This window comes from Dreissena polymorpha, chromosome 3, assembly GCF_020536995.1.
Source record: "Dreissena polymorpha isolate Duluth1 chromosome 3, UMN_Dpol_1.0, whole genome shotgun sequence".
Taxonomy (NCBI): domain Eukaryota; kingdom Metazoa; phylum Mollusca; class Bivalvia; order Myida; family Dreissenidae; genus Dreissena; species Dreissena polymorpha.
The window spans coordinates 57,541,514-57,564,145 of record NC_068357.1 but is presented as its reverse complement, the minus strand read 5'-3'; the positions used below and the strand labels follow the sequence as shown (position 1 = coordinate 57,564,145).

The following is a 22,632-nucleotide window of genomic DNA, read 5'->3' as shown; positions in this document are numbered from 1 at the left end:
GATAAGCAGTAAACAGTATGAATCGTGAACAGACTGGGAGTTGCTGTCAGGCTGTTCTGGTCTTATGCTGTATGCGTAAAGCCATTTTCACGTTGCTTCTGAGTGGGAAAATATCATGTGTTGTCCCACATTAGCCTGTGAGGTCTTTGAAGACAAATTGGGGACAACAGATTACGTATAAGTTTGAGTTTTTAAAAACAGACTTCCTGTAAACAAAAAATCAAAAAGTGTCGTCCCTCTTTAGCATGTGGGCTGCACAGGCTAGTCTGGGATGACTTTAACGCATATGCATAAAGCACAGATTTCTCTGAATGGGAATCAAATGTAAAACTCCCCAGAGAACATAAACTGTACCAATAACATCCTTATGAGCAGCAAACAGCATAAAACCTCCTTTTGTGATTTTTTATGCTTTATACTTCCTGTCTTATGCCTTTAAGATTAGGAAAAATAGCTTGATAAACTGTGAAATTGGGTAAATTGAAACAATATCAATATGATAATATATAATATGAACAGTATTCCAATATGTGCATGTTTATCTGCATTTTCAATTTATTTTATAAAGTACTATAGAATTATATCACTGAATGTTCAACGCAAGATTCCAATTATTGACTTTATTAGAACATTTTGTCAGATGTTAGTGAAAAAAAGAGTTCCTTTTTGCCTTTTAGAAACAGCCTGTAAAAGGATGTAATTTGGGGTAAAATAATCACTCTTCAAACAACATTCTTCTCCCCAGAGCACATCAACTGTCACCACAAGCTGGCACGTATCATGGACGGCATCCAGGAGTTCGACAATGAGGAGGAGCTGATCCAGACGGGGACAAGGGACATCACACAGCTGTGTGCAGCCAACGTGATCCTCTGGACCCAGTTCCTGGAGACGGCCACCCTCGACCAGGGCATCATCTTTCATCTGGCCAAGGAGCATCACACCACACGAGTAGGTGTACACATTATATCTTGTGACGACTGTGGATCAAATTAATGTCATTTGCTTCCTACCATTAGAGCTAATACTATGAGGGCATCATCTTCCATCTGGCCAAGGAGCATCACTGTACACGAGTAGGTGAACCCATAATATCTCGTGACAACCGTAGATCAAATTAATGTCATTTGCTTCCTACCATTAGACCTGATGCTATAAGGGCATTATCTTTCATCTGACCAAGGAGCATCACAGCACTTGAGTAGGTACATCAGAAATGTAACATATTGTGATGACCCTGGATAAAATTAATGTAATTTGCGTCCTACCATTAGACCTGATGCAATAAAGGCATCATCTTTCATTTAGCAAAGGAGCATCACACATCATGGGTAGATGGATTTTTCAGTAGATGGCATTGTTTGTTCAAAAGTAAAATATGTTTTGAAAACTGCTTGTCCGGACTGTTACCTCATAATTCATCAAGTGATTTAAAAGTAATTTACGACATTATGAAGCAATGGAATGTTGCTTGTAACACACATTTCTCTTCCGAAGGTCAGACTTAGAAGTCAAAAGTTAAATGTGGACATAAAACCAGAGCTCCAGATAAGGATTTGGTCTAAAGGGTATTTCACCCCCTGATATTATTGTAAAAGCGTATTTTACTCTTTTGTTTCAGCCATAAAGAGTATTAAGGAATATTTATGGGTATTTTCCATAGAAATCTGACATAGTAAATGGCGTGTTTAATCTACAAATATTATTATTGGTTATATATATTATTAAATGCAAACAGAATGATTTTAAATGACGATTTGACCAGACTTTCTTTAAAAATATACCCACAGAAGCCGCTGGTCGCTTAAAACATCCCTTTTTCTTATCCACAAACATTATGGACCGCCATTTTTATAACAAAATTATTTTGATTCACTTACTTTTGATTCAACGGTAAACTTACACTAAAAAGTCAACTTGATAATTGGTTAAATCAGTTACGCACTTTAATCGATTTAAAATACGTACCAAGATTTGTATTGCGTTTTGTTACGCAGTGGGTCGATTTTTAATGCGTTTTTGTATGTTTTTCAATGCGTATATACGCAGATACGCCTCTTATCTGGAGCTCTGCATAAAACACCTTGTCTTAACTGTAATATAATCATTTATCATGCAAGTTTAAAAGAAATGTATTCAAAATGTTCACCAAGCCTCGTTGAGACATCATGTGTACCAACCATCTCCCAACCTTAAAGGTGAAGGTTACACATTAAAATTAGAAAGATTACATTTTTCCTCAAATGTCTTTGTCCATACTTTAATTGTATCCGTCTTCATGCATTTGTAAGATAATTTACCCACAATTTCACAATGTGGAAACAGCATCTATCTTTTCCCAAGGTCACGTCACACTTCAAGAAAAAAGGTCACATTTGAGAATTAGACGGCTTGTCTAGACATCAACTCTATAATTTGTTATGGAATTGGAAAATAACATACCACAAATATTCTACATGGGCAAATGGCTTGTCTCCTGTTGGACTTTTGTCATCACTCAAAGGTCAAGGTTGCTCAGGTCAAATCTCCAATGTGGAAATAAAAGTTTGTTAATACTGTGACTTCATCATTTAGCATGCAATTTTAAAATAATTTATTACAAGTTTGTAGTTCCCAAGTCCTTTGCCCGTTGAGATGGGGTTGGGTTCTGTTCTTTTATTGAAGCAAAAAAAGGTTTAATAATGTTTCTTTCTGTTTTCAACCGTTATTTTGTTCCAGGTGAAGAGAATGGCTGAAGGCTTTTTCACACATGAGTACCAGAAAAATGAATGCCTGGCTTGTTACGAACCAAGGTGAGAAATTTGTTACAGGCTGCAAATAAGTTGGAAATTATAAAAAAAGAATGTTTCTTGTGGTTATCCAGATGTTTTGTAAAATTCTGTATTCGTTTTTATACTGACATTTGATTGAATTATATGAGCAGTGCTCTGTGAAAAGGGGTTGTAATGCATGTGCGTAAAGTGTCTACCCAGATTAGCCTGTGCAATCTGCAGCCTCTGCAATCCGCAGCCTCTGCAATCCGCAGCCTGTGCAATCCGCAGCCTCTGCAATCTGCAGCCTCTGCAATCCGCACAGGCTAATCAGGGACGACTCTTTCGGCTTAAACTGGATTTTTGTTAATACTAGACTTTCTTTAAACAGAAAATATCATATAAACGGATAGTTTCATCCCTGATTAGCCTGTGCAGGCTTCACAGGCTCATCTGGAAGACACGCACATGCATTAAAGCCACTTTTTAAAGAGCACAGCTGATAGGTTTGTCATATCCTTGGGAGTGGCAGCATTCTCAGGTACCCATTGCATCACTGATGATCTTTATGTATTGAACTTAATGCAGCTAATTTACAGGTAAAAACAAGTTCATACTTCAGCTTTATTTGTAGCTTACAGGTTTCTATTGGAGTGATTACATACAAACCTTGTTATGTGTAAACTGGGCACTTATGCATGTGCATAAATGGTTATCCCAGTTTAGCCTTGCAGTCCACACAGGCTAATGAGAAAGAACACTTTTCGCCCAAATGCTATTTTTTGTTTGAAGCAGAAAATTCAGTTTAGGCAGAAAAGTGTTGTCCCAGGTTAGCCTTTAAACATTAAGTCCAGTGTTTCCATGGTGATGCTCTTATAATGTATTATTGATCCTTGACAGTTTCCACGGACACACTGACCTGGCCGCCATGGTTCGCAGTTCCATGTACCTGCAGACGTTACCTCCTCTTGATCTCGAGTGCCTGGACCTGGATGGCGACTTCAACACGTTACCAGTCATATTCGAGGACATCTACGATGACCACCCTATTGGGACAGGTATTGAAAAGATATCAGCTGGGTTCAAGGCTTTCTCAATAAAATCGATTTTAGTTTTCAAAAGACATCTTTAAAAACATCTGTACAAGCAGAATGTGTCTTCCCAGATTTTCCTTTGCGAGCTTCACAGATTTATCTGGGCTGACATTTATGCACGTGCATTAAGCTTGACATATTTGTGGACATTCTCAATAACCACCCAATTGGGACAGGTATAGACCAGATATGTTTAATGCTTTTATTGAGTGGTCCAAGGCTGTGATTGCAGTTTTGATTATTTTATGTTTACAGTTAGTTGTATGTTATAAAAGTAGTAGATAATTACAAGAATTTCTCCCTTAATAGAGTTTCCTGATGAAGTGATGAAGTAGAGAATAATATGAGACTATATCCTAAATCACTAAAAGGGACTTTTTCGCGTTTTGGTAAATTGACATAATAAAAAATTGTTTCAGATTTGCAAATTTTGGTTATATATATATAGTTATGATATTTGCTAGGAAATAGTAATACTGAACATTTAGCATGCTGTAATGTATTCATCATATGCATCTTTTGAAGATTACAAAACCTGAAAAAAATAAAGCGTTACAAATGGTAAACAATTGAATAATATGGAGAGTTTTGTTTTTATCGTTATAATTTGTGACATTACAAGGATTGCTGACATTAAGTATGAAACTATTCTCAAGCTCTCCCAGTACAGATGTGGTTTTAGCGCTAGACTTTAATTGCAAGGATCAGTGGTTTGAGCCCATTTGTGGACTTATTGTCTTTATTTAATTTTATTTTTGTTTTATACTGGAGCTTTTTAGCAAAAATGTTTACATTTTTAAATTTAAGCATTTAATCCTAAACTGAATTTTTGCTAAAAAGAGATTTCCTTTGAACAGAACAAAAAACAGACAGCAGAAGTGAACACAGGCTAATCTGTAACCACACTTTACGCACATGCATGTCCTCTCTCTCAGTTTCAATGAATTTTAAGTTAATTCCCCATAACCCCATGTTTAAACAAATCATATTTTTTCAGACGCAACAGATGGCAAGAGTTCAAGGTCCCAGTCGCTCTCTCCCAGTTTCGCTCAAATGACTACGCCAGATGCCCGCCAGAAGTCCAGGCGTAAAAATATCATCAAGAACATCCAACCACACACATTCAAGCGTCCGTCCTCCTTCAATCTCCAAGACGCAGAGAATGCCAACGCTAATGTAAAGAAAGACGTGACACTTGTGGGCTACAAGAAAACCTTTGCCTCTCCTAACGTCCATAGTAAAGTGATAGAGAATTCGCTGGAGCTTGGAACATTTAGCCCTTCAACTGCTAGCAGTAGTCCTTTGACTGCCAACAGCTCTGCCCCCAGACAGGGTCAGATCATGTCTAATTCAGTGTCATTGCCGTTGTTAGAACGGGACTGGAGTCGTGGTAGTGAAGGGACCTTACCCGAATATATGCAGGTGGCGAGGCGGTCGTTACGTGCCAAGAAAAAGGACAAAGGTAAAAAGTCCATTATAACTGTCGATTTTGGCGGCTCAGATTCAAATGTAAGTGTGGAAGGTGCTGCGCCTGCGTCCGCAGAATTGCCAAGGAGATTAAAAAGAGCCTACACTGACCCAGTTAGGCATTCTTTGAATCGTCCCCACAGTGAAAATATCACAGCCAGCGATATAAACGCGAAAATGCACAATTTAAGGATACACGATCTGCGAAGCAGTACGCCAAAGCAGTCAGACGTATCGAGCAGCGAAGACAGTGGGTTTGTGGGGGACCAGAGTGTAAAGAGTGGAATCATGAGGGATGGGGGAGCCAATAACGATGACAGTGATACCGAGACTGATGATTCTGTTAAGAAGCACTTGGATTTTCAGGATGACCTACATAGAAACTTATCAAATTTTCTGACAACAACTCTGGATGACAAGGATCTCCATGACAGTGACAGGAGTGATGATGAAACTTGTGTGCAAAATGGCTATGATGTATGTATGGATGGTGGGAATGAGCAGAATCACGCAAAAAGTGAAAGCGGGGAAAATTCACTGAAAAATAGTGTAATTTTGGAGAAAAATGATAGTTGCAATGACACAAAGCTTGATCGGGAGTCTAAGCAAGGGTTAACAGTAAGAGATATACTTAAAAAGAATGCAATGCTATTGACTAGTCCAGGGTTAAAGTCCCCGAGCGTAGACTCTAGTAGATATCACTCAGTTCGAGAAAGTGCCAATATAACTATTATCAATTGTGGTGCTGAAAACAGACGAGTTAATAGCGTACCCAGAGACAGCATGACGTCGCTAGATAGTGGTATAAGTCAGACAGGCACTCTGTCAATATCCACAATATCATCAAAGGGGTCCACTGGAATACAGGACCAGTCAACGCTGTATTCTAAGGACACTGCAAGTATCGATGGACATTCAGATAAAGAGTTGGACAGAGATGAAGTCACTGTTATTGAACTCCTGAAAGAAGAGTACACACGCAGCTCTGTTCTGCCTTCTGAGTTTAATCAGAGTGTCACAGACTTCAGCGAATCTGGGGTGTCTGTTTCTGTAATTTCCGTCCGAAATAACCAAAAAGCGTCTAGTGATTCCTATTTACCGCAGTCAATTGAACATTTACAGGTATAATTTGTTATGCGTGGTCTTAATGACAGATTTTGGTTTATGCTTGATTGCTGTTAATTTTAGCTGTATTCTTGGAAATCTGAACTTTATGCATGTACCCACAGTGTTATCCAGGATTAGTCTGTGCAGTCCGCATAGACTTATCAGGGGCAACACTTTCTGCTTTATGGAGTTTTGTGTTTACAGGAGGTCTCTTCTAAACAAAATTCCAGTGAGGGCAGAAAGTGTCAACCCTGATTAACTAGTGCAGACTGCGCAGGCTAATATTAGATGTCACTTAACGCACATGCATTAAGTCCTATTAAGCACATGCATTAAGTCCAATTAAGCACATGCATTAAGTCCAATTAAGCACATGCATTAAGTCCAATTAAGCACATGCATGAAGTCCTATAAAGCACATGCATTAAGTCCAATTAAGCACATGCATTAAGTCCAATTAAGCACATGCATTAAGTCCAATTAAGCACATGCATTAAGGCCAATTAAGCACATGCATTAAGGCCAATTAAGCACATGCATTAAGGCCAATTAAGCACATGCATTAAGGCCAATTAAGCACATGCATTAAGGCCAATTAAGCACATGCATTAAGGCCAATTAAGCACATGCATTAAGTCCAATTAAGCACATGCATTAAGTCCAATTAAGCACATGCATTAAGTCCAATTTTCCCAGAACAAGGCTAATTAATTTAATAAGAAACAGGCTGTTAAAGCCGCCTTCCAAGGATCTCAATACTGTGTAATACTCAGATTATGTTCCTATCTATTAATTTACTTAATGAATGAAATTGAAAAATAATTATTAGGTTGAAATTTAGAACTTGTATATGACATTCTTTAAACTTATTAGCATTAAAACTTGGAATTTGTGTTAATTGATAACCAAAAGTTATTCTGTTAATTCTTTTTATTAATTCTATTTTAGTGTTGCTCTCACTAATTTTTGGATTTTACAATTTGTGTATTAATATGCTGAACAGTAAGCCATTAATTATAAACTAAGCAGTGCAATTTTGTTCAGTTTATGAGATTTCTGTCCACAAAATTATATGAGCCATGCTCTTGAAAAGGGGGTCTAATGCATGCGCCTAGAGTGTTGTCTCAGATTAGCCTGTGCCGACTGCACAGGCTTATGTAGGAAGACACTTTCCGCCTAAACTAGTTTTTTGCTAAGATGAGACTCTCTTTAAATGAAAAATAGCATATCATCGGAAAGTGTCGTCCTTCAAACGCATTTTCATGGAGCAGGCTCATACGTTTACTCATATGAACTTATTTCATTAAGGTTTTAAGGTGCCTGTTTAATTTAGAAATTTACATTTTTATTTTTAAACATTATATTTTTGTTACTTAGGTATCACAAGGTAGCCTGGACAATAAGAAATCTTCAGAGGTCATGACCTCATCTGCATCGTTCCCAGACATGTCACGCTTGGCTGAATCACCAAAGAAAGACCATCCGAAACTGGTGGAAAAAGTGCAACGAAAAACTATTAAGTATGTGCCTGTATGTTTGTTTGAGGTTTTTTAATTCATTGTTTCATATAGTTTTTATGCTCCCCAAAAATTTATTTTGGGGGGAGCATAAAGTCGCCGCTTCGTCCGTGTGTCCGTCCGTGCACAATTTTTGTCCGGCCTATTTCTCAGAAACTAATGACCGGATTTTAATGAAACTTTATGGGAAGCTTCCCTACCAAGAGGAGATGTGCATATTATCAGGGGGTTCTGGTCGGATGATTTTTCACAGAGTTATGGCCCTTTGAAATTTTCCATTAATTGTACATATAGTGCAATTCTTGTCCGGGCTATTTCTCAGCAACTAATGACCGGAATTCAATGAAACTTTAAAGGAAGCTTCACTACCAAGAGGTATGTGCATATTATCAGCGGGTTCTGGTCGGATGATTTTTCACAGAGTTATGGCCCTTTGAAATTTTCTATTAACTGTACATATAGTGCAATTCTTGTCCGGGCTATTTCTCAGCAACTAATGACTGCAATTTAATGAAACTTTATGGGAAGCTTCACTACCAAGAGGATATGTGCATATTATCAGCCGGTTCTCGTTGGATGATTTTTCACAGAGTTATGGCCCTTTGTAATTTTCAATTGTACATATGATGCAATTCTTGTCAGAGCTATTTCTCAGCAACTATTGACTGGAATTCAATGAAACTTTATGGGAAGCTTCACTACCAAGAGGAGATGTGCATATTATCAGCCGGTTCTCATCGGATGATTTTTCACAGAGTTATGGCCCTTTGAAATTTCCATTGTACATATAGTGCAATTCTTGTCAGAGCTATTTATCAGCAACTGACTGGAATTCAATGAAACTTTATGGGAAGCTTCACTACCAAGAGGAGATGTGCATATTATCAGCAGGTTCTGGTCGGATGATTTTTCACAGATTTATGGCCCTTTGAAATTTTCCATTGTACATATAGTGCAATTCTTGTCCAAGCTATTACTCAGCAACTTATTATGGGAATTCAATGAAACTTTATGGGAAGCTTCACTACCAAGAGGAGATGTGCATATTATCAGCAGGTTATGGTCGGATGATTTGTCACAGAGTTATGGCCCTTTGAAACTTTCTATAAACTGTACATATAGTGCAATTCTTGTCCGGGCTATTTCTCCCAAACTACTGACTGGAATTCAATGAAGCTTTATGGGAAGCTTAACTACCTTTGAGGAGATGCGCATTTTATTGGCAATTGGGTCCAATTTCTTTTGAAATTAAAAGAGTTTTAAATAAGATATTAAAATTAATTTGGTGATGACAAATCAAATACTGATCATTCAATGTTAAGTCAGTATTTGAATGTTTTTGTTTGAAGAAATATGACCTTATAATGAGGCAGCTTTTATGTTTTTCTTAACCAATTTTAGGCAGAAGGTTTCACATTACATATTGTGCATTTTCAGCTTTTCATTTATATAATTAGGTTATGTTTATGCATAAAGATTTGTTTGATTAGTAGGTACCTGTTCATGCAAAAATAGACATAAAAAATAATATACTTTTGCCATTTTTTCATTTAACAGTTAATTGTTGTGATTCAAAAAAAAAATATTGTTTCAGTTTCATCGAAATGAGGGAAAATCTCAAAAGCAGGATGAAATATCAGGGAAACTTGTACAGGTATTTGCATGCTTATGATTAAGTTCAGCTGCAATGTGCAATTTTAGAAAATCATAAAAAATGACAAATGTATAATGGTGGTGTGTCACACACATAGATAGATTTAGATGCCAATACAGATGATTGAATTGGTTATTAATCAATGTTCATTTTGAAATATCATGAAATTATCCACCAGAACTACATATTAAAGAACAGCTAAGCCTTATTTGCACATTGTCATTTTCAAAATATCAACTAGCAGCATTCCACTTTAAAAAGCATTTTTAGAGTATTCTTGATGCGACTGAAAGCATTTACAGTGTATGTAGCGTTTAGTTAGTTCAAAATTAGATTTGAGCGGAAATCAGTCTAATGCCATATGCCACCAGTGTATCTTTAGACCATCTTGAGCATCTTCGCTGTCTGGTCAAGAGCTAGATTGTCGGGCTGATGAGAGCACAAAACCTTGTGTGACTTAACCCTTTACTTCTTAAATACGTATTTTCACGCATTTGTAGTCCCTTAGAAAGTTAAAGTCCCTTATAGAGTTTTAACTCGCAGGCTGTTCTGGTTTTTATGCTATTTTACTTTGCTTCTAAGTGAGAAAGGCTTAATCGCAAACAGAGAAGCTCCAGATCATACAACCTAGTTGTGTAGGCTGGTCTAGACAGTGTTCTCCGAAAGCACTAGCAGCAGGCGATTTCACCGGTATCCTACAATCTTGGTGCCAGCTACTTTTCCCACAAGTATCATTTCAAAACAGAGCAAAAAATGCCCGTTTTTGTTCTCAGGTGCTGCCTTCTTTTAAAATATAACTGGTTACTCCAATAAGACCATTCTCCCATGCTGCTGCTCATATTTTCATGGAGAACACTGGTCTAGAGCTTTGCTGGTCGCATATGGCATAAGACCATTTTTCCCATGCTGCTGCTCATATTTTCCCTGAATGCACAAGCTTAGAGCCATTAGATTGCTGCCAGATTCATCTTATAAATATGTTTAAAATTGATATAAATGTGTATTTTTATTTCTGTTCCCTTTTTATGCCAACGGATCAAATGATCGGAGGTATATTGTTTTTGGCCTGTCTGTCATTCTGTCCCAATAAAACTTTAAACTTGGTTAAACTTTAACTTTACTTATGACTTTTGCTATATTGAAGATAGCAACTTGATATTTGGCATGCATGTGTATCTCATGGAGCTGCACATTTTGAGTGGTGCAAGGTCAAGGTCATCCTTCAAGGTCAAAGGTCAAATATATGGCCTCAAAGTGGCGGCAAAACTTAAACCTTGGTCATAACTTTTGCATTATTGAAGATAGCAAGTTGATATTTGGCATGCATGTGTATCTCATGGAGCTGCACATTCTGAGTGGTGAAATGTCAAGGTCAAAGGTCAAATATACGGCTTCAAAGTGGCGCAATAGGGGGCATTGTGTTTCTGACAAACACATCTCTTGTTGTATTTAATTCTTATCCTGTATAGTTTTCCATAGGTTGTTCATTCTGTTAATCATTCTCATGTTACCTTGATAACTTAAATGCATAACCCACACAATAAATACCACATGGTATGTATTGACCTTAAAACTATTGTACTTGCTAAATATCCCTCTATATCAGGTATTATACTAGTTTCTCTCTTAACCCACCATAGTGCGTCTCTTGATTCCCTAATTAGGCACAAATAATTATTAACCATCTTATTTTAAACTTTTTCCCTACAGTCTTATTGAGAACGGGTAGGTAATGTTTTTACACTAGTGTGAGAGTGCACAAAAATACACAGTCATGCAGTTATAAACAGAATGCATATCTTTTATTAAAAGAAAGCTTTGGATGCAGAGGGTTTTAAAATGATAGCACAAAAAATGGTGTGGTACTCTTTATATAATTAAAGGACTTTGAAAAAGAATTGTGAAAGAATTAGCTTTTGTTAGAAATTTGATCAGTAGCCTTATATAAAGCGATCGCTTATATTTCAATATATGGTACAAGGTTATGTCAGCTGACACTAACTGTTAATTAGAATTATTTTAACAGCAATGCCACAGGTTCCTGGAAAAAGTTATTTATGTGAAAAATGTTTAATTTATTAAAAAATTGTTAGCGTTAACTTATCCCTGTTATAAAAAATTTAGACTACAGAAATATCTTAACTTCTTACTTTATTTTGTTTTATACGAAAAAAGTCAAAACAATTCTTTGTAATCAGACATGAGACATGAGCCAAATTTGAAGAAAAAATACTGTTTTTTACTTTATCAACATGCTTTAGTATAAAGCTTCATGCTTTGTTGAGCAGGTTTAATTGAGTCATGTTATGCCAAATGAAATTTCATGCTTTGTTGAGCAGGTTTAATTGAGTCATGTTATGCTAAATGGGATTTCATGCTTTGTTGAGCAGGTTTAATTGAGTCATGTTATGCCAAATGGGATTTCATGCTTTGTTGAGCAGGTTTAATTGAGTCATGTTATGCCAAATGGGATTTCATGCTTTGTTGAGCAGGTTTAATAGAGTCATGTTATGCCAAATGGGATTTCATGCTTTGTTGAGCAGGTTTAATTGAGTCATGTTTGCCAAATGGAATTTCATGCCTGGAAACCTCCCATGACTTTATAGCAGGCATGGTAGCTCCTGACCAGATTGTGGGAATGCCCAAGCTGCGTTGGAGCTACGTTGGCCGCTTTTTGCATAGGAACCATTTTTGCATGAAGCAGATTAATATTATGGAGTGATTGCGTGCAAAATACTTCTAGACTAAGTCATGCATTGATCTCTTATATTAGTATTGTATGGTAAAGTATAAGGTATTTGTAAAGTTTCTATTATATAAATTTTATGTAAATTATTGCCCAATCGAATTGAATTGATTAAACAAAAAGAAACATGTTTATGCATGCCTGAATGATTTTGCCAATGTATTTGTCTGTCTGTCAGTTTTCATGTTGCTGAACACTTTCTCTTCTACTGTCATATGTGCAGCACTTTGTATTTTATCTTCCAAAAAAAATTAATTATTCTAAATAGGCCAATATTACCAATTCTTTTAATTCCCATTCAAACTCAAAAGTTATGTCCCTCTGTTAATCAATATATTATTTAACTTTCAGATAGTATGAACACTGATGCATTTATTAAATTGTTATTGACACAACCTATATTTTTGTAATCAATACATCAGGACATGTTTGCATGTGTGTAAAACACTTGTTCCGATGCAATACTGAGAAATATTCCTTTTATTTCTTAGTTGTCTTTCTTATGTGAGCCTGACGTGTGATGTGTGAAGTGATGGCGTATTTTAATAAGCATTGCTCATTCTTAATCTGCTCAGAATTATGCTTACTTTGTTATTATGCTGTTCTAATTGTAGATATTATAGTGTTTAAGAAAGAAAATTGGACTTATTTCCTTATTTCTTCCAAATTTTATATATCACACGCTTTTGTATAAGTATAACAACATAATACTGTTACATTTAACTCTTCTTTTGTACATTTCAATTAATAATTTGCTTAAATGTGTACAAATCTGAATTGATATAATTAGTAAAAAAAACACACAAAAACAATAGTATGTCAACATCTCATTCTCATGACAACATTATAGTAACATTTAAAAAAAATCTGGCTGTAAAGTTTTGTTTAATAGTTGGCTGGTTTTAGTTTCTAAATACTATGATTAGATGTTGTTATTTACCTACTATGATTTTAAGATTATACACTGTAACTCCAATGTAACACATAACAGGGTCTAAGCCACAGCACTGCAATATAAACGGATCAGCATTTTAAGTTCTGAGCTCATTTATTGCCATGTGTGTTTTTATTCACCAAAACATGCATATAAACCCTACTGTATTGATAACTATATACATAATGCTGTTCTAATAAATGTGCATATATATATATATATATATATATATATATATATATATATATATATATATATATATATATATATATATATATATATATATATATATCCAATAATCCAATATAATAACAACATTAATTCAAAAAAATAAATCTGGCCATTTATTACTATAAATCTGTTTAAGAATTTCATAAACACATACGCCATTTTTCAGAAGTGTTAAGTGTGTTGTGCATAATGTGTAATCTAACGAATATGAGGGGGCATTATTGTTTACATAAAACAATTGAACTTTAGAAAATTATTAATAAATCTTTTAAGACAACAGCCATAATCATATAAATTGAATTCTTGAATTTTGAAAGTTATTAATAGATGTTCAATTATGAAGAATATAAAAGTATAAATACAATAAAAGAATTTTGATTAAAATATTTTGCACAACATTAAAAAGAAAGCACAATAATTCATACCTAAATGTACATAGATTAATGTATTCAGGCTTTATACATACCAGATGCCAAGACAGATAAAATATGTAATGGATGTGAAAATGATCGCCTATTGAAATACAGTATAATTGCCTTGAGAATTACAATCTAATCAACCATCAACAATCTCCGTCAAACAGGTCAAAGGTAATTATTGTGTCTGGCAAGTTTCCTACCACATCATTGAATCGGCCAATCAACAATAAGCAAGTACAAAGACGGAGTTATATTGACCAATCAACTTTGTATACAGCCATGTTTGTTAGCTCTGAATATTCACTTCAGTAGGGAAGTCAGTCCACATATGACCACCGGTCAGATAGGTCACACTTACTTATTGTTGTGAGCAAGGCAATCAGTCCTTGCTTTGATGTGGTTCAGATATTGTACATTACAAACATTCGAAAGCGTTTGTGGTAAAGATTAATTAACAAAAATAAATCACAATGAAAACTAAGATGGACTCCTGTACTCGATTGTTATTCACTGACTATGTTACGTATGGGACAGCGGATTAATGGGTCACTGTTAAGATTTAATTAAAACAACCAATAAACGAGTGAATTTAAATTTAGATTGAATGCAATGAGATACAAAGACAGTTTTATTGCGTCATACGCAGTCATGCAAAAAACATGCAAAAAACATGCACCTCAGGGACTTTTGAAAACGGGGCGAAAATGAAATTGAATTTCTGTAAATAATAACTCTGCTTTTGAATATTACTAAATCCTCGAGATTACTTATTTAATTTATTTTGCCTGTTACATTATCAATTACATTTAGCAGACAATATTTAGACTTCTATTCTCTACAAATAACAATGAAATCAAACATGCCTTGTTAAACTTGTCAAAGCTGTTAATGATTCAAAAGATGGTTAGAACATTAAAAAAAACATTATAAGAGATTAAACATGGGTAAACACATGCACACCTTTGTTTTCATCTAACATTATATTATCACACTTAAACTGTCATTCTCCAGTAATGGTTAGTCTTCAATCGATTATAATTAAGCTGGTAAACAATCAGCACAATGGGCCCCGCCATATTTGAATTTCAAGAAATGCTTGAGACCGAAATGGAAGGTTGGATAAAAAACTGGAGCCAAGACCCACTGGTGTTATATTGGATCCCACGTTTTAACAAAGCACGTTGTATTGAATTTACAGTGTAGCTGGATATTCCAATATTGAAAAGGAAATACTAATTCAGAGATCGGGATGTTTTTTTCTCAAATGGGATTACTGCCCCATTTATGAAAAAACAAAGTTTAATGGGCACTTTCTCAAGATTTATTTCGGGTAAAAAATACAGACAATAGGAAAATCAGCGTCAGTAAAATTGCGACCCCAACAAATTTATTTCCGAGTCTGTCAGATGCAACAATTTTGTTAAATATATTAATTATAATAATACGTTTTGCGTTGTAAATCAACGAGTTCTCATGACAACATAAGTCAACAACTTTAACAAGCATAATACTGTGAAGACGAGGGGATCGATCTACCTCGTTTTCTTCATGAACGATCTCGCAGGTTGAGTAAGAGCGAACAAATAATTTGTGTAAGAGTAGTTTATCTTATATAAGATTTATGTAACGGGGATCACATTGCGTAATGGTGCGCATCGAATTACAGAAATGATGCGCAGTTTTTCGTTTTGATGGGAAAAGAACGCACTGCACACCTTTATCCCAGTCTCTGTTAATTTTGCAATGTGTTTATCTTCAGTGAAAAGCCAACATTGGCTTCACAGATTCCTTACTTTCACGTCCCAAACTCGACGGATGATGAAGACCAAAAAGGCTGTCATCTTGTGGTCTGTGTGCATGGACTAGATGGTAAATGCAGTACACTTTAAGTAGTTAAATGCAGTACACTTTTAGTAGTTAAATGCAGAACATTGATAGTAGTTAAATGCAGTAAACTTGAAACTTTCTAATTTGATGAAATGCCTATTTATATAATTATATTCAATGGCGTTGTACAAAACATATATATGTACATAATATTGATAAAAAATTAGGGGTATATATAATATTATGCAGCATTAATTAAAGGATTAATGATCTAAATATGTGTGATATAAATAATAATGCTGTAAGAAACTTAAGCAATAAAACAATACCGGCTAAACTATTAAAACACAGTAAAAGTAAAATATTATGTAATAAATTGATATAACTAGGGTTAAGACAATAATAATGATTTTATGAGCAAATATTTGGCAACATACAGACACTGTTTTTCATTAACTAAAAGGATACGTTAAAGGATATTTCTGCACTCTGGCTGTCGGATCCCACAGCTTTTAGTCACCTGTCACCCTTAAGGACACTTCTTTTGGGTTTAAACCTTATTTGAACTATCGTGACTACAAGTCACAAATAGACTGACCAAGTGTGACTACAAGACACAACAAGGTTAAAATTACAGCGTGGCTATAAGACACAACTAGAGGGCCTAAGCGTGACTAAAAGAAAGCTGGTTGATGTAATTCAATCATTGAGCAAAGAAGCCCTAATGATTCTTGGTAAACAGTCACTTGTACAATAAATATCCTTTTCGAGCAAAGAAGCCCGCACAATTCTTTAATTTCTTGGTCCTCCGAGTCCTAGTGACAAATAAGCCCGTACAAATGAGTCTCGATTTTTTTTTTAATCACAGGTATTCAAATTAAAATAGGTTGTAAAAGTCTCTGAAGAGAAATGTTTTCAAATTCGTTTTGAAAATGTCTATTGAGGCCGAAGTCCGGATGATTGATGGAAGGTCATTCCACAGTTTCGGACCAACAACTCCGAAACTCCTGTCCAAGAATGTTTTTCTCTTTGTGCGTTTCACATCATAACATGCGTTATACAAGACGGTAGATCGTAGGTTACGTGCTGGTACTTTTTCTTTTAAAAGTTCTGTAAGGTATTTTGGCGCGTGACCAACAGAACAATTATACATGAAGGCCAGTAATTTGAATGTTATCCTTGCCTTTACTGGTAGCCAATGAAGTTCATATAAAGCATCTTTTGAACTGTCATATTTCTGTCGGCCGAGTACCAATTTGGCACACATGTTTTGGATACGTTGCATTTTGTTTATTTCGCATTAAGCTGTTCCATACAAGATCAGATTACAATAATCCAGATGGGATATTACCAAAGACAAAACAAGTATTTCTGTTGCTTCTTTTGTTAAGTATTTCCTTATGTTTTTGATTTTAATGTAGTTGTACATGGCTGTACGACACTTAATTTTGATGTGTTCTTTAAAATTTAGTTTTTCGTCTAAATATGCAGTATATTGATAGAAGTTAAATGAGGTACATTGATAATAGTTAACTGCAGTACAATTTACGTAGTTAAATGCAGTACACTGATAGTAATTAAATGCAGTACATTTATAGTAGTCAAATGCAGTACACTTATAATAGTTCAATGCAGTACATTAATAGTAGCTGAATGCAATGCATGTTTAATCTTTAAATGCAGGACATTGATAGTAGTTCAATGCAGTACATTGATAGTAGTTCAATGCAGTACATTGATAGTAGTTAGATGCAGTACATTGATAGTAGTTAGATGCAGTACATTGATAGTAGTTAGATGCAGTACATTGATAGTAGTTAAATGCAGTACACTATATTTCCTATTCAGTGATTATGGAAGTACAAAATGTATAGACAATTCATGAAATAATTATAAATATTTAACAAAAAAATCCAATATTATATTATAGTATATATTATATTATATTATATTAATTATAATATATATTATAAATGATATATATATTAAAATATATTGAACAAAAAGACCTGTGAGAAGATATTACCTTAATGCTTTGTGAATACTGTGCAATTTTATGATTGATCAATTATCAAGTATAGATTGCTAAAATAACCAATGAAAACCTTTAAACCTAATGTACTGAAATGGGAAAATTCAGGTAACAGCGCAGATCTTCGTCTTGTGAAGACATACATGGAGATGTCACTGCCTGGTTACCGGCTCGAGTTCCTTATGTCAGAGAGGAACCAGTCAGACACATTCGCAGATTTTGATGTGATGACAAAGCGACTTGTTGCAGAGGTTGTTATTCACATCGACATGTACTCGCTGAAAGTTGCTCGTATAAGGTAAGCTGATTATTTAAAAGTTCAAAAGCAGCATTCAGGGAATTCTTAGCTTTATTAATGTGCCTAAAAGGTAAAGGCTAAACTTTCAGCTTTTATGGAATAAGTTGCTTTTAAAAGACCCTTCTAAATGAAAATCCAGTTTAGACGTAAAGTATCATCCCTGGTTAGCCTGTGCAGACTGCACATGCCCAGTTATCTAAGAATGAGGCTTCATTTCCACTGCAGAATTATTATTTTCTGAGTACAGGTTAATATTAACCAAGATTATAATATATTTTTGTAGTTTCATTTGTTTAGCTCACTTGATTGCTCAGGTGAGCTTTTCTGACCGGTCTTTGTCCGTCGTATGTCAGTACTCCGTCCGTCCGTAAACATGTGCTCGTAAACACTCTAGAGGCCACATTTCTTGTCCCATCTGCATGAAACTTGGTCAAAAGCTTTGCCCCAATAAAATCTCGGTCGAGTTCAAAACTGGGTTGTGCCGGGTCAAAAACTAGGTCACTAGGTAAAAAAATAGAAAAACCTTGTAAACACTGTAGAAGTCACATTTTATGTTAAATCTTCATGTAACTTTGTCAAAATGTTTGTCTTATCTTGATTGAGTTCAAAAGTGGTTCCTGTGTGTTGAAAAACATGGCAACCAGTGGGCGGGGCAGTTTTCCTTATTTGGCTATAGAGAAAACTTGTAAACACTCTAGAAGTCACAACTTTTGCCCAATCATCATGAAAATTGGTCAAAACATTGGTTCAATTGATGTCTCAGATGAGTTCATAAATGGTCGAGATCGGTGAAAAAACATGGCTGCCAGTGGGCAGCGCATTTTTCTCTATATGTATATAGTGGCCATTTTCCCTATTTGGCTATAGAGAAACCCTGTAAACACTCTAGAAGTCACAATTTTTGCCCAATCATCATGAAAGTTGGTCAAAACATTGGCTTTATTGATATCTCGGATGAGTTTGAAAATGGTCGGGATTGGTGAAAAAACATGGCTGCCAGTGGGTGGGGCATTTTTCTCTATATGTATATAGTGAAAACTTGTGAACACAGTAGAAGTCACATTTTTGGCCCCATTTTCATGAAATTTGCTCAGAACATTTGTTTCCTTGATACGAGTGTTGAGTTCAAAAATGGTTCCGGTCAGTTGATTAACATGGCTGCTGGGAGGGGGGCAGTTTTCTCATTATGCCCCCTCTCCCCCCTTTGGAAGAAGAGGGGGTACATTGTTTTGCTCATGTCGGTCTGTCCGTTCACCAGAGGGTTTCTGGATGATTACTCAAGAGCGCGTATGCCAAGGATCATGAAAGGTACATTGATCATGACTCGCAGATGACTCCTATTGATTTTCAGGTCACTAGGTCAAAGGTCAAGGTCACGATGACCCCGAAATAGTAAAATGGTTTCCGGATGATAACTCAAGAACGCTTATGCCTAGGATCATGAAACTTCTTAGGTGCATTGATCATGACTCGTAGATGACCCCTATTGATTTTCAGGTCACTAGGTCAATGGTCAAGGTCACGGTGACCAGAAATAGTAAAATGGTTTCCAGATGATAACTCAAGAGGGCTTATGTCTAGAATCATGAAACTTCATAGGTACATTGATCATGACTCGAAGATGACCCCTATTGATTTTAAGGTCACTAGGTCAAAGGTCAAGGTCGGGGTGACCTGAAATAGTAAAATGGTTTCTGGATGATAACTCAAGAACGCTTATGCCTAGGATCATGAAACTTCATAGGTACATTGATCATGACTCGCAGATGACCCCTATTGATTTTCAGGTCACTAGGTCAAAGGTCAAGGTCACGGTGACCTGAAATAGTAAAATAGTTTCTGGATGATAACTCAAGAACGCTTAGGCCTAGGTTCATGAAACTTCATAGGTATGTTGATCATGACTCGCAGTTGACCCCTATTTTTTATCAGGTCACTTGGTCAAAGGTCAAGGTCTTAGTGCCAAATAACGTATTCACATATTCACACAATGGGTGTCAAAGTCACGGTGACTCAACTTAGAAAAATGGTTTCTGGATGATAACTCAAGAATGCTTACGCTTAGGATCATGAAACTTCATATGTATATTGATCATGACTCGCAGATTAAATAATGATGAAACTTGACCAGGATGTTTGTCTGGACAATATCTAGGTCAAGTTTGACATTTGGTAAAGATTGAATGAGCCGACTCCTCTCAGGTGAGCGAACTAGGGCCATCTTGGCCCTCTTGTCTTTGTTTTTTGATTGAAATAAAGTAGGATTTTCTACAACTAACTTGAACGTAAACACAAATACATTTCAGTTTCAAATAAAATAAATGCACTATTTGTTTGTGTTTTTATGTCACTGTCATAATTATGTAGTGTATGAATAGTATATTTATCAACAATGAGAAGATTGGCTATTTGCACATTATAAGTTTATGACACAAAGTAACTGTTGCATGCCTTTTGCCTGGCACATGAAGCACTGTTCCTTAATTTACAAATGAGGCTGGCTGTGAGGACGTGGGCCTAAAAGCATTAAGCCCATGAGGCTCTACTATATTATGTTCATGTGTTTGCAGTTTCATCGGTCACTCTCTGGGCACTATCATCATCAGGTCGGCGCTGACCCATCAGGATATGTTCCCACTGCTGCCCAGGCTGCACACATTCCTCTCCCTGTCTGGGCCTCACTTGGGGACTCTATTCAACAGCAGCGGCCTCGTAAACATGGGTATGTGTGTGCACTAGCAGCCTTGTAAACAGAGCTCCAGATAAGGATTAAGTCTAAAGCGTATTTTACCCCCTGATATTATGTTTAAATGGTATTCTACTCCTTTGTTTCAGCCATAAAGGGTATTTAGAAATATTGAGAGCTGTTCTCAATTTCCATGAAAAACTTACATAGTACATGCAATTTAATTAGGTTATGGCACTGCTTGTGCAATTGAAATAAAGTCACACTGCCTGTCGTCTATGTAAGTTAACTATAAACTTCTTCAACAATGTGATCGCTTAAAATTACTTTAACAAGTCTAAAAGCATCATAAGATATATCTCTATTGGCATATTGTGATATACAGTTACTTCCTGCAGGAGCCTCTGTTGGCTTGAAACGTCCCTTTTTCGAACCTAGAACATGATGGGCTGCTATTTTTATTTGATGGTTCTTTTGATTTCCTTTCTTTTGATTTAAAGGTGCACTTACACTTAACACTAAACTTGATTGTTTAACCGGTTACGCACTTTAATTGATAAAAAAAACGTACCAAGATTTGTATTGCATAATGTTACGTACTAGGCCAATTTTTTAAGCGTTTATAATGTTTCAATGCATAAATATGCAGATAGGCATGTTATCTGTAGCTCTGCTCGTAAACATGGGTATGTGTGTGCACTAGCGGCCTCGTAAACATGGGTATGTGTGTGTACTAGTGGCCTCGTAAACATGGGTATGTGTGTGACACTTTCTAGTTTGTTTAAAGAAAGTCTTTTCTTAGTGGAAACGCAGTCAAGGCGGAAAGTGTTGTCCTCTGCACAGGCTTATGTGGGAAGACACTTCACACATAAGCATTAAGTTCCAGTTTTCATAGAATAAGGCTGTACATGACAAGCCGGTGTAGACTGCACAGGCTAATATAGGAGGACACTTCACACTCCTGCATTTAGCCAGTTTTTCCCCGCGAAGGGCTTATATGTTTTGGGTTGAAAAAGGCTGCAATGGTCTTTTTTATGTGGAATCTGCCTTAGAACTTAGGAGGTCCCAGGTCTTACTTTCAATAGGGGAGCATTCTCGAGTACTTGTTCTTCCCAGGAAATGGACTTGAAAGTATTTATATAATGAGCCAAAAGCATTGGATGCATCTAGCAAGCTAAAATAAATTGGTTGAAACTAAACTAGAAGCACTGCACGGTATGAGCTATATATTAGTTAGTAATTCTGTCAGTAATAATAACGGCAGGTATACATTGGTTTCCACATGTCAGTTCAGTATTTAAAGATTTTTTATTTTGTTTTGAGTTTGTTTTATATGCAATGATGGTTTACTGGTCTGATTGGTATAAGTTAAACCACAAGGATGTTGGCAGATTATAAATGAAAATATGAATGTGATTTTGGTTTCAACATTACGTTTCTTTAAAAATGATAATGGAACAAGAACTGTATTTTGCTTGCTCAGGACTGTACTGGTAAGCTTTCTGTTTCTTTTGTTTTTTGTTTATTTTAAAAAGGATGATTTTGTTCTCTGTGTACAGAAAAATCTGTGAGAGTGCTTTGTTTGGAAAAGTAATTTAATGTGCAGATATACAAAAAATACCTCAACCATTCAAAACCATACCATAGCTGTTTCCTACAAAATATTGCAATGTCTGGTTCCCACAAAATAAATCAATGGCCGGTTCAGTGCCCCAGATAATTATTTAGGAAATAGGGTTTTCACCCATTGATTTTGAAAAATAGGGTGATTTCATTCTTGAAATAGGGTGAAATGAGTTATTAAAATGCATACCTTAAAATCATTACTGCTTTACTTCTGATGAAGCTGCACACTTGCATTGATTCAATA

The 22,632-nt window shown here is 35.8% G+C and overlaps 1 protein-coding gene across 4 annotated transcripts in view; it reads left to right on the top strand.

Moving 5' to 3' along the window:
* LOC127874296 (protein FAM135A-like) overlaps positions 1-22,632 on the top strand; it is an 80,834-nt gene that overhangs the window by 45,314 nt on the left and 12,888 nt on the right. For 2 of the 4 annotated variants that reach the window (XM_052418530.1, XM_052418528.1), the window contains 10 exons: positions 746-951; positions 2,719-2,792; positions 3,651-3,808; positions 4,842-6,433; positions 7,796-7,938; positions 9,530-9,589; positions 11,300-11,314; positions 15,679-15,788; positions 17,887-18,076; positions 20,647-20,798. In XM_052418530.1, the coding sequence (XP_052274490.1) occupies positions 746-951; positions 2,719-2,792; positions 3,651-3,808; positions 4,842-6,433; positions 7,796-7,938; positions 9,530-9,589; positions 11,300-11,314; positions 15,679-15,788; positions 17,887-18,076; positions 20,647-20,798 (2,700 nt within the window). The remainder of the gene's footprint in view (positions 1-745; positions 952-2,718; positions 2,793-3,650; positions 3,809-4,841; positions 6,434-7,795; positions 7,939-9,529; positions 9,590-11,299; positions 11,315-15,678; positions 15,789-17,886; positions 18,077-20,646; positions 20,799-22,632) is intronic. The other 2 variants (XM_052418531.1, XM_052418529.1) reach the window with 1 other exon arrangement.